Below are 13,637 nucleotides of genomic sequence, written 5' to 3' on the forward strand. Positions count from 1 at the left end.
GATTATGAACCAAGTGAAAGACCTCTTGAAAAAGGGTCTTGTCCAGCCTAGTACTTCACCGTATTGCTCTCCAGTGTTGTTGGTTTTGAAGAAAGACGGATCTTGGAGAATGTGCATCGATTATAAAGCTCTCAACAAAATCACCATCAAGAATAGATTTCCGATTCCTAGGATCAATGATATACTCGACAGATTACGGGGATCCTCGTGCTTTAGCAGGATTGATTTGAAGAGTGGATATCATCAGATCAGAATCGCACCGGGAGACGTCTACAAGACACCTTTTCGAACGACTTGTTCAGGTATAGGCGTCTGTGCCTTGCCCGGCCGCCCAGAGTCTGGGCGCCCACTGACTTGTATACCTTATACATAGCATAAGTGTATAGGGGGCTGCTCACTCTTTTGAGTCTCCCCACCCATATCTGTGTCGTGTGTCTCCTTCTCTCTCGCTCACTCTCCGTCTGTGGTGCTCCCCGATCCCCTTCAATTGGTATCAGAGCTTTGGCTTCGCGACAGATGGAGTGCTATAGAGAAGTGAGCTTTCGGCTATGGTGAGCTCGATTTCGGTGGAAGCTTGAGATCGGTGAGCAAACACCAGATCTGTGCTCATGGAAGCTTGAGGGGAATTCCCAAGCTTGAGGGAAGAGTGTATAGCAAGTGTGTATGGTTGTTTGCAGCCATACTTGCAGGAAGAATACAGATTTTCATTTCCGCAGGTCATTTTTCGGGCCCCAAAAGCAGTGTTTTTTGCATAACTTTTGCATACGAAATGCGATTTATGCAAGGTTAAGGTGTAACCTGGGGTTTTGGCACGCTCTGGACGCAATGGTGATGTCCATTTGAGCTGATTTTGACCTCTGAAATTTCTGCAGCAGCAGCAAGTTTTTGCTGCGTTTTTGGGCCGAAAACAGTGTTTTTGGCATATTTTGCACACTCGGACTCGGATACATGTGATCCAGGAGTCTACCTTGGGGTTTTGGCATGCTCCGGACGCGCTCGTCATATCAGAATTTTAAAATTCTGAACGCTGAATTTTCTGCTGCAGCAGTTGTTTATTGTGTGTCGAGGATTTCACACATGGCTTGCTCTCAGATGTGAGAGTGATATTTGTTGCAAGTTTCCTCACAGGTGGGAGGATACGATGTATGCCTTATGTGGTTTGATGCTCAGGGAGACTAATGTGATTGCATTTTGAGCTCGGCAATGTATGCCTCGAGCATGTTTTTTGGCAGTCATAGGTAGAGCAGATATTTGTGTACTAGATTTGCAGGTGTTTGCAATGATGTATGCAAAGTGTGGAGATTGGTGCATGCATTGGGAGTGCGGTTTGATGCGCTTTGGTTGCTCATGGTTTTGAGCGTGCAGTCAGTTTGGTTACTGGTTTTGTGGCCGTTTTACTAACGAAACTCTGGCGAAATTTTCCCAGGAGTTTTATGGGCATCATTTATGCGATCTAGGTAGAGATTGCGGGTTGCACTCAACATTTGCGTGCGGTGTTCTCTGCAGGTGAGAGATTTGTGCGTGTGTATGCATCGATACCGCACAGTGTGGGCTTGGTGATTAGCTCACAGATTGCAGTGTGATACTAGAGCATGCGAGGCTTGTATTGACATTGCGGGAGCTCTATTTTGGAGTGTGTCTCACAGGTTTTACATTGTGTTTCTGGCCATATTGGTAGACAGTTTCCAGGTGTTGTTGGTGAGGTGGTTTTGCTTTCTAGTTTGCTACATTGTGCTCATGGCAGAGACAGGTGATCGATCAGATTGTGACCTCTCACAGATGCGCATGTTTGATGGGTCAGACTTTGCGGCATGGAGAGAGTGTATGCTTGACGCATTGACACAGCGAGGGTTGCATCGACCATTGAGTGGTGATGCAGGTAGACCTTCAAACATGTCTGACGATCAGTGGCAGGAGCTAGAGGAGATGGCACTATCTACGCTCTCTTTGCACCTTGCGGAATTTGTATATGCTCTTGTTATGTATGAGACTACTTCGAGAGCACTTTGGCGCAGATTACATGATATGTATGATAGATCTGAGTCATCAAGGACTCATGTGAGACATGTACATTCACGAGTACGCCGACAGGTGATATGTTGGTATTGTGGTCATTCTGGACACGTTAGACGGCGCTGTTTTCGTCGTATGCGACATCGTAGGAGACATGACAGTCTCAGAGATGTATGTAGTGATGCCATGGACTCAGTTGCTTTGACAGTTGATGCAGATGCTATACATGTAGATAGTGCACTCCCTTCGCAGTGGTTGCTAGACGCAAATGCTATGTTTCATGTCACGCCGCATCGTGAATGGTTTTGTAGCTATTCTAGTGGGATGCTTGGCAGTGTACGTTTGATCGATGGATCGGTGCATGCGATAGCAGGTGCAGGAGATGTGAGATTGTCATTACCGAGTGGTGCATCTTACTTGTTACGACATGTGCGCTATGTACCAGATTTGACAGTGAGTTTGATCTCGATTGATCAGCTTAGAGATTGTGGATGTCAGATTTCGCTACGAGAGCGAGATTTTGTGATGCATTTGGGTTTGCTAGTGATTGCGAGAGGTGCCAGGAGTGGTACAGGTTACCCATTGCATGTGGATCACGCGAGAGACGGTGTTGTCTCTGTGATCATGCAGCCAGGTAGACAGCGAGAGAGCAAGCGAGTCTCTTTTGCTCATGGGTTGCAGGGTACTTTGCATGGAGTGCAGAGTAGTGAGCTCGTTGTGCACACAGTTCGGGCACGACTTGAGCAGTCACACAGAGAGGTGACAGAGTCAGACATGCATGCTTTGCTAGTGACTGAGCAAAGCAGAGAGTCAGTTGTGCGAGATACTTCTATGCAAGATAGACAGGTAGAGCGGTCTTGCTCTAGTGAGTCACGACAGGAGGACGTTGTGCAAGAGTCTATGCATACGGAGTTAGAGCATGAGAGCTCTAGTGAGTCACAGCAGATTGAGTGGTCATGTTTGCAGTGGATGATTGCAGAGGAGGCTGAGATGTCAGCGATTATGCAGTCATTCCTTTCTATGCTCGACAGTGAGCATGGGGATATAGTTGTGCAGGATATGTCTTCCAGCAGACACCTAGAGCAGCTGGTTTGCTCTGAGGTTGCACGACAGGTTGATGCGTCTTTTGCGGACAGTCAGGAGATGCATGTGGCTGACACGTCTTGTCAGTCAGAGATGCCTATTGCCAAGGATATATATGTTGATGCATGCTCCGTAGAGCTAGCAGGGCCCGCTAGCATTGCATCGGCATTCGGTGGTCTCATGTATGAGATGTTGATCTTGAGACCGGATATCGCAGCTGCAGTGGGAGCATTTGCAGTTGGGGTTGTCAGTCGTTTGTTGACTGATGATGGCATAGTGCACGAGGGAGATATGTAGGTATTGCGTACATACTTGCAGTACGTGTGCGGTATGTCTGGATATATGTAGGTATTGCGTACACGACTTTTGGGCTATTTGAGTTTTTGGTGATGCCTTTTGGCTTAACCAATGCTCCTGCGATATTTAACCGGATGATGGACAGGATTTTTCGAGAGTACAAGCTATTTCTTGACACTTTCTTTGATGATATCATTGTTTTCTCCAAGAATGAGGCAGAACATAGAGATCATCTGCTTCAGGTCTTTCAGGCATTACGAGATCACAAGTTAGTGATTAATGCAAAGAAAAGCGAATTTTTCCTACCAGAGATACACTTTTTGGGACACATTGTGTCAGCAACAGGAGTGCAAATGGATCCGGCCAAGATAGACACTATCCGTGATTGGCCCGATTTGAAGAATGTCCATGAAGTTAGAAGCTTCTTGGGACTATGTTCGTACTACAGGCGGTTCATTCGAAAGTTTGCAAAGGTTGCTTCCCCTTTGCATATCTTGACACAGAAAGGAGTCCTTTCTCGTGGGGACCCACAGAGGTGACTGCCTTTCAAACATTGAAAGAGAAATTGACTACGGGACCAGTTTTGACTTTGCCGGACTTGCAGAAGTCATTTGAAGTATATTGTGATGCTTGTGGTCGTAGTCTGGGTGCGGTCTTAATGCAAGAAGGCCATGTCATTGCTTACGAGAGCCGATTGTTCTCAAGGCCAGAAATGACAGCACAGATTTATGAGAAAGAGCTTTTGGCGGTTATCCATGCTCTTACTCAGTGGTGGCATTACCTACTCGAAGCAGATTTTACTGTCTTTACAGACCATCAGAGTTTGCGCTACTTCTTGTCACAGAAGCAGCTATCAGAAAAGCAGATGCGGTGGGCAAACATCTTCTCACAGTTTCACTTCCAGACTGTCCATGTTCAGGGACAAAAGAATGTGGTGGCAGATGCTTTGTCTCGAAAGCCGTTGATTCTGGCTATTTCCGCGATCCATTATAGGAGCTTCAAGGATATGGTCGACCAGTATGCCACAGATACAGATTTTGCGTTTTCACACGGATACGGGATGGGGAGACAGTAGCGAGATATTCCGTTCGGGATGGTACTTAATGAGAAAAACCATATTGTGCGTTACACAGCCGTTGAGGGAAAATGTTATGACTGAATGCCACTGTCCACCTTTTACGGGTCACCGTAGCATAGCTACCACCATGAAAGGGATAGAGGGATACTTCTTTTGGCCGAGACTCAAGAAGGATGTGGAAGAGTTTGTGCGTAGTTGCTTGGTATGCCCTAAGGTCAAGTTTGACAGGCATAAAGCACAGGGATTGTTACAACCTTTGCCCATACCCACCCGCCCCTGGGAAAGTATTGCAATGGATTTCATTTTTGATCTCTCGAGAACACAGAGTGGTCACGATGAGATCTGGACTGTTATTGACAGATTTAGCAAGCAAGCTCATTTCATTACAGTGAAGAAAACAGTCAAGCCGGATCACTTAGCCAGACTGTCTGTGGCCCCGATTTTCAGATTACATGGCATGCCTGAGACGATTGTCTCCAACAGGGACCCCAGATTTACGAGTTTGTTCTGGAAGGCAACTTGGGAGAACATTGGCACGCGGTTGCAGTTCTCGTCATCGTTCCATCCGCAAATTGACGGGCAATCTGAGATTGCCAATTCAGTGGTTTTAGATTCATGAAGTATTATATCTCGGATCAAAAGACTCAATGGGAAAAGTATCTACCTTTGGTGGAATTTGCCTACAATAACACGATACACTCTTCACGGGGAAGGCGCCATTTGAGATTGTTGAAGGTGCTGCGAAGGTTCCATCCTTCCTAAGCACGAAAGATAAGATTTTCAAAGCCGATGAGTAGACACGACTTTTGCCATGGTCCACGAGGCTTTGCAAAAATCTCAAGAACGACAGAAAAAGGCAGCCGATCGCCATCGTCGCGATTTGAAATTGAAGGAGGATGGTTGGGTGCTCTTACGTTTTGAGAAGGCACGCCTGAGAAAGAAGAAGGGAAAGGAAAGGCTTTTTCCAAAGCTTAGTATGCGATACTATGGACCTTTCCAAATCTCTAAAAAGATCAATGATGTCTCCTTCCGACTGAAACTGCCTGACACTTGGAGGATTCACAATGCATTCCAAGTGAGTCTCTTGAAACCTTTTAAAGGTGATGTGCCTGATGATGGGGAGCCTGATGAGCAACCCGAAGTGGAAGAAAACGAGGAGATCCTTGTTCCTGAACAGATTTTGGTACATAAGGATACAAAGAAAAAAGGTAAAGTCCGAAGGCGGTTCTTGGTTAAGTTCAAGTACTATCCTGTATTGGATGCGAAGTGGATGGAGGAGGAGGACCTAGCAAATACTCCTCAAATTGTGAAACTTTACCTCAAAGCTTTTGGTTTAGCATAGTCTACTCCAAATGGAACCCAGAATTCAGCTTGGTCGAAGATATGGTGCAGTGGGATGCACAAGAGGGGAGTTACTCCGCTCCTTTGCCAACAGATGCCTCGATTTTGATACTAGAGTCACTGATGTCTCTTTGAGCTTCAGGGATACTGAAAGCCGACAGTATTCTGCTTTATGACTTTATGAATGGAATTCCTGAATATGAAACTGGTTTGTTCTTGACTTGTTTGTAAGTGCAGGAACTGATAGACGAAATGACTGTAGCATTTTGGTCTAATTGATCTCGAATAGACATGGTTGCAATAGTGGTTAGTCAATTGGACATCGATGAGGTCCCAATTGGATCTACATGCGATTGCTAGCTACATTGCCGATAAATCATGGTCTAAGATCCGAATGAATGTTGAATGTCATGTGATGTCCTGTGATGGGTAGTGATGTCGTGTGATGTGACTGTCAATTGATACATGTACTAGATGTGTGTTCCTAGATCGTAGGTACTAACAGTCAGTGTCTGCTAAGGCAGTTTATAGCTTCTATCTGTTTTGCAGGCGTAATCGAGGGCGATTACAATGCTTTCAAGAGGGGGGTATGTCACAAAATGGTGACGTGGCAAACCCTAACACACACTCCCGAGAATCGATGCAACGAGGCAACCCCGTGAAACGCGGAAAAATTGGCTAACGTGGCAGCCCGCAAATCCGGCGGAAATTGCGGAGGCTGAGATTCTACGACAGATGTGCTTTTTTGGGACAATTTTTAGATACTGCTTTTTCCTACGCAAAGGATTTGGGGAGGGGGGGGAGAGAGAGAGAGAGAGAGAGAGGGAGAAGCTTTTGCTTTACTTTCTATTGGCTCAAGAGAGCTTATGAGAGAAAGAGCCTTTGCTTTATTTTTAGGCTTTTGACTTTTCAGCTTTTGGGCTCTGCTTTTGGTAACCCTTGTATCTTTAAATACGTGGGTAGGCCACTCACAACTCAGAGCATCTGGACGTAGGGTCTGAGTGTGAGCGCCTGTCCGCACTCTTGTACTTTGAACACAGATTAATACAAAAAGAAATACCAAAAGGGGCGCCAGTCTTTGGGGCCAATATCTCTAGGCACAGAACTCCCCCAGGCCAGTGTTGAATCAACAATTGTGAACTGTTTACTGTTTTGAAGTGGTTGTTTGGTGCTGTCGTGGTAGATTCTTGACTTGGAGTGTCCAAGTCTGTTACAAATTTCCTCCTCGTCACCGTGAGGGAATGCCGTATTTACGTCCATTTGCTCAAGATTTAGATCATGAGCAGGCACAAGGCTTAAGACAAGCCTAATTGAGTTCATTTTTACAAAAGGAGAAAATATTGCATTGAAGTCAATACCTTTCTTTTGAGAAAACCCTTTTACCACAGGCCTAGACTTGTACCTTTTATTCCTATCTTCTTTTTCCTTCAGCTTGTACACCCATTTGTTTTGAAGTGCCCGCTTACCTTTAGGCAACTCAACCAACTCCCATGTTTGGTTGCGGGATGTAGTCCATCTTCACTTGCATGCTCTTCATTCATTCTTCTTTGAATTCGTGATGCATAGCTTCTTCGTATGATTCCGGCTCTCCAGAATCTGAGATCAAGAGATGGTTGAAGGAAGGAACGAACCTTTCTAGAGGTCTACTTGCTCTTGTAGATCTTCGAGGAATAAGTTGAGGCTCCTCATTTGGTTGACGCTATTGCACATTGTCATCGTTTGTAGTCCTTGAGTCTTCACCGTCCTCAAGCTCCATGTACTCATCACCTGTTTCTTTTGTTTGTTTTCTTTCCAAGTAATCTTTGTACATATTTTGTTGGTTAGAAATTACATCCCTACTCCTAAAGATTTTACCACCTTCAGATTCCATAGGCCATACCCAAAGTCACCTTCTCCATAGCCAATGAAGAAACACTTTTTAGAATTTGCATCTAGCTTTGATCTTAGGCTTCTATCTATGTGCATGAAAACTTCACACCCAAACACTTTGAAAAATGCATAATTCACCGGTTTACCTATCCATGCCACTTCTGGAACTCCCCCATCCAATGCGTTGAAGATGATCGGTTGATTAAGTACACAGACGTACTTATAGCTACCGCCCAAAGCTCAAGCGATAGGCCTACATGTAGCCGCATACTTCGTGCTCGCTTCATAATTGTTAGGTTCATCCTTTCGGAAATGCCATTTTGTTGAGGTGTCCTTGGGGTTGTTCTTTTCCTCCGAATGCCCTGCTAGCACAAAAGCTTGGCTACAATAATCGCCTCCATCGTCGAATCTGAGGCATTTAACCTTAGTACCTGTTTCATTCTCCACAAAAGCTTTCCACCTTTGAAGTATGGAAAACACATCGGATTTATTCTTCGTTACATAAACCTATGTTTTCCTAGTCGCATCGTCTATGAATGTTACATAGTACAATGAGCCACCAAGTGATGGTGTACTTGCAGGACCCCAAACGTCAGAATGAACCAACTCAAGTTTTTTATTTTTTCTTTCGTTTCCTGATTTTTGAAATTTTATCCTCTTTTGTTTACCATAAACACAATCTTCAGAGAACTCTAAGTCCACTTCTTTCAAACCTTGTAGAAGCTTTCTTTGTTTGAAGGATTTGCATTCCTTTGACACTCATATGCAAAAGCCGATAGTGCCACACCGCACTGTCGACTTCTATAGCTATTCAACAAGTTGAAGATTGTGTGCTTACAGTACACAAGTAAAGTGTACCGACCTTTTCTCCCTTGACAACCACCAAAGATCCCTTTGAGATCTTCCACTATTTGCTTTCGCATACAATGTTGTGACCTTCATCGTCCAATTGTCCTGTAGAGATCAAATTTTTGTGAAGAGAAGGAACATGCCTAACATCTTTAAGCTTCCATTCATTTCCGTTAGCAATTTTGACACAAACTGTACCTTTGCTGACAATATCATCTCCCAAGTATACATACCCAAAATTACCTTTGGTGTAATCTTGGAAATGTTGCTTGTGTGGTGTCGCATGGAACGAAGCCCCGGATTCTACTATCCAGGAATTAGACACATTGTCTAATGAGAGAATTAGAGCATCTTGCTCTACTTTACTGCCACATTGGCCTCCGACGTTGACTTGTTGTCTTGAGACTCCGACTCCTTCTTCTTGGACCAACAATCCTTCTTGACGTGGCCCTTCTTGCCGCAGTTCCAACATTCAAGAACTGACTTTGAGCATGACTTGCTCCACCTTGAGCGATCACGACCCTTTTGGTTTTTAAACCTCTCCTTAGGCCTTCCTCTTGTTTTCACTGAAAGTGTAGCACTTGATGATTCTCCTGTGCTTCTCCTTCACATTTCCTCGCTTAGGAGAACACCCACAACATCATCAAACTTAAGAGTATTTGTGCCAAAGATAGAATTACTTACAGCCATCACAAGGCTGTCCCAACTATCCGGTAGAGATGATAGTATAAGGAGAGCTCGCACTTCGTCATCGAACTTGATTTTCACCGATTGAAGCTGACTTATGTTTGTGTTAAAGTCATTTAGGTGTTCATTCTCTGTCATCTTTAGATTGAACAAGCGCTTCATGAGAAATACCTTATTGGATGCCGATGGTTTCTCGTAGAAGTCATCAAGTGACTTCATCAAGTCCTCCGTGGTCTTCATCTCAGAAACGTTGAAGACCACCATTGATGCCAAGCTTAACCGGATTGTTCCCAGTGCCTTTCGATCAAGGACAATCCATGCTTCATCTGTCATCGTTGCGGGCTTCTTTGCAAGACCGCCTAGTGGCAAATAAAGGTCCTTCTCGTAGAGATAGTCTTCAATCTGCATCTTCCAATGTTGGTAGTTTTTGCCGTTGAACTTCTCGATCTTGAGCTTTCCTTCCTCCGCCATTACTCCTACTCAATTCAAGGAATCCTTTCCTTGAGATAATTTAGCTACAAGCAAACCTTGCTCTGATACCAGTTGTTAGGAAATATGACGTAGCTAAGTAGATAACTGAGTAGATTACTTAATGGAGAGAGATAATTTTCACACACAAGAGATTATAGAGTAGAGAGAGAGAGAGTACACACGATATACGTGGTTCAACCAATGTGGGCTACATCCACGGAAAAGCAGCTACTTAATGGCTTTAGTACTTCAAACAAGAAGTAGATTACAAAGGGATAATACCCTTAATAGAGCTCCCGCCTTGCTTCACTCTCACCACCTCACACCCACCTTGTTGCATCAACTTCACACTATATAATGTGTGTAGAAATGGCCTCCTTTTATAGGCCAAAAGGGCTACCCTCTCTCATGAGAGGCAACCATGTGTAGCCGCCCTTGTGTAGATAAGTCCAAATCGGACCCTCCAATCCGCCATGTGTGGCCGCCCTTGAGAAGACAAGTCCGCTTTTGAATTCGACCACCGGCCATTGATTACCGGCCACCGGCCAACCGGCCGGTCATTTTCCGACCACTTTCCGACAGTCGTCCGACCATAATATTCCGACAAAATGGAATATTCCGGTGGCCGTGAAACTTTTGATTTCGAGCGCGTGATTTTTCTTCACGCACAATGGCTTCTCCTCATAATGGGAGCCTTACAAATGTGCATTTTTACCACAGAAAATTACAAGGGGTAAATCACGCTCCATACTTAACAATGGCCATCATTTAGTTTTACATGGAATCCTCTCAATGGCATAGGTTGTGGTCTAGGGATCGTTTAGTTGTAATTGGAATTTGACTCAGTTCGAACAGACCACAGTCTGAGCGCCGATCAGATGGAAAAGTTTTATGTTTTTATATTTTGTGACTGCATCTGTGTCATTTGCATAGCGTTTTTGTGAAGCGTATGAATCTAGTGCATCAAAAGTTTCAACATGGATGAGATAGATTGGGTATGTGGTCTTAGTGCATCAAGACATCTGTAAATGATCAATACAATCTCGATGTGATGACTTACATCACTATGTTGGGATATCCCCAAATCTGACAAGTATGAGATGGCTGGATAGAAATCAGATTGTGGAACTGTATGGTGTGATGCATGCTCAAGAATATTCTCCATAGAGTACCTACAACAAGTACTTGATTAAGTGGAGAGTCAACCTCAGAGATTCCCTACTTGAGAATCTATCAAAGCTTTAAAGTTTCAGCTTCCCCAAAGGTCCTTCAAGGGGGAAGTATTTTAGGACCATCATAGGAGAGGGGACCTAACTTAAAAGTTAAAATTCTTTGAGAGAACATTATTGTAAACACAGATAATGAGGCCTTAATAGGTGATCATAGACCTTAATTGTGACAACAGTGACCAACTAGCAAAGAGCTCCTGGAGGCTAGGTTAGCACAAGGTCACTCCATTGAACCAAATGTATAGGATATGCACGGTCTTCTAGATTCTGGCTTACATCCTTGAACATTGGCCCCGGTGCTAACAGATAGTGACTCTGATCCAGTGGTTTGTGCACTCAGCAGCATCGCACTGCCGGCCTAGAGATCCTCGTGCATGTGTATCAACCATCACAATTTCCTTGTTTGATTGGAGAGCAAAATTATGAATCTTTTTACATATATCGTAGAGCTCAATCTTTTCATGGATATATTTCAGCTGAGATTTTAACATCAAGATTTCTATATACATAGTGAAATCCAGTCAAGCTCGCTCATGAGGAAAGTTCACGTAATAGACTTACTACAACCAGTAGCTTCCCAACGCATAAACTTTAATGCTACCATATTTACAATAATTACTAAGCTAATCAATACTTTGTCAGGATCAAATTGCAGGCCAAAGAAAAGGCAGGACTTCAGAGGGTTAGAAGAGCTTAAAAATCCCCTTTAGGGCAAAGAACATACATGAACACATGGGCATACCTGAAAATGTGGGCTATTCAAACAGCGTCCCAGCTGCCTGAAAAGAGGAACAATGCATCGCTGAAATTCTTCAGGTTGAGTAACTTCTAAAATATCTTCTAGTTCTCCCAAAAACAATACCTCCTTGTGGCTATTTGTGAGTGGCCAGTACTTAAGCAAGCCCCTAATGATTGTGTCTGCCAACCTAAAATCCTTGTCAATGAACTGGATCATACAATAACAAAGCTGCCGATGATACATAGCCACACATTTGGCCTTGTGAAGTGGTAATAGAGCGCGACGAAGAAAGACCTTGTGCTCTTCTTTCAGGGGACAAGCAAAACCATTAATAATACTGCCCAGGATTTCCAACAGCTCTGCAATCCCATTGTGCCTTTCGGTCTCAAAGACAAACCGGTAAAAAACATTGTTTATAGCTTTCCGAATGAAAGCCCGGTGCACCATGAACTTCCCATAGACACGGTGTAAAACCGTCTTGAGATACTCCCTTTCTCTAGAATCCTCAGAGTCAAAGAGCTCTATCAGCTTCAGCACAAATGCCTGATTTATAAAAGTTTTTGCTAGTTTTGCATCTGTGTCTGTGCATGTCACAAACCGAAGGAAAAACTCATAAACAACCTGCAAGTGAGGCCATGCAGGCTCCATGGTTGGCTCCTCGTCGTCCAGATCAAAGCTCTCCAAGTGAGCATTTTCATGCATAAAGGGAGGAAGTGACCGGAACAGATTGGCTGCCACCATCTTCGTTACTTCTTCAATAACCTGCTCAGTTATCTCCATATTGCCAGCGCTAATGAAATCGACGAGCTCAAGCAGCGTCTGCTTCTTGATGTCCTTCTCTTTCAGATTCTTAGTCGGGTCTCTAAAATCAAAAATATTGGAGCACAGATGTAACTTAGCTAAAAATAGGGTTGGTCTTTCTGAAAGGGGTACATCTCTGAAGAGGGGAAGAGATTCAACAGGGGCAGTGGTAGTAGATGACGCAACTATGGTTGCAGGCATGGGGCTTGCGACGATGGTTCCGTTGGGAGCAGACCCATCTGTTGCTTTCCGAGAAGTGGGTCCTGAAAGCTTGTAAGTTGTTACAAGGAGTTCTCTGCTAGGAGCAGAATTAGTGCTGCTGTCATTGCTATTAGCCTCAATCGGACATGCAGAGGGCCGCCCAGCGCTTTCGTTGCCATCAAAGGAATTTCTTCTGGGCAATCTATTCAAGATTTGCTTAATCATGACTGGATGTGCTGTCGTGGGTAAGAGGAGTTACCTGCGAGCGAGAGGGAGTCCAGCAGAAACATGCGCGTCTGCTAAAGCTCCGAAGCAGAAGAGAATGTACAAGAAGCAGGTAATCGGAAGAGGAAGAAGCATCAGGAAGACAGCGCCCACAGGGATTATAAGCAAATGAGGGGCGACATGCGCACGCAGGGCTACAAATTAATCAAACGCACATGTGATGCAATGCTTGTGTTCTTACATTTGGGGCCTTCAAAAGGCAATCCATAAGATGACATGGTCCCACAAAACCACATGAAGCTTAACTTTATTACAGCCACTTTCCACTTTTACTAGACTTTGTCGACCTATGGTATCATGTATATTTGATGCATCTCTCCAAAGGAAAGGATTCTTAACATCATCTATGCCATAATGGCACATACACATTCCAACGCCGTCACACGAGGATTCTTGCCCCCAAATCCGAGAAAGTTGATGCCAACGTAATCCTCTACATAACCACACACATCCTATTAACGTATCCTTTTGTTCCACGTCGAGACATGCATGCCTTCCTTGTTTGGATTCATCACTTCTACATGTGGAGGGTTGGCCAGCCCTCATGCACATGGAAAGGAGGCACCCTTTGATGCTCACATGCAAAATATGTGCAAGCTTGGCTTAAATTGAGGCACTATTTACCATAAAGGGATCTTAACTATATCGCTCTTTAGGAGATTTGGAAAACACACTTTAAGCCTTACAAGTGAAA

General features: G+C 44.2%; 1 protein-coding gene across 2 annotated transcripts in view; it reads right to left on the reverse strand.

Annotated features, from left to right (window-relative positions):
- LOC147423633 (serine/threonine protein phosphatase 2A 57 kDa regulatory subunit B' beta isoform-like) overlaps positions 1-13,110 on the reverse strand; it is a 29,639-nt gene extending 16,529 nt beyond the window's left edge. For both annotated transcript variants that reach the window (XR_015186679.1, XM_086502208.1), the window contains exon 1: positions 11,660-13,110. Coding sequence is in view for 1 of the 2 variants with exons in the window: in XM_086502208.1 (XP_086358334.1) it covers positions 11,660-12,883 (1,224 nt within the window). In the remaining variant the exon portion in view is untranslated. The remainder of the gene's footprint in view (positions 1-11,659) is intronic.
- Positions 13,111-13,637: the final 527 nt, after the last annotated feature.

Source organism: Adiantum capillus-veneris, chromosome 26 (genome assembly GCF_014529385.1).
Source record: "Adiantum capillus-veneris isolate H3 chromosome 26, ASM1452938v2, whole genome shotgun sequence".
NCBI lineage: Eukaryota > Viridiplantae > Streptophyta > Polypodiopsida > Polypodiales > Pteridaceae > Adiantum > Adiantum capillus-veneris.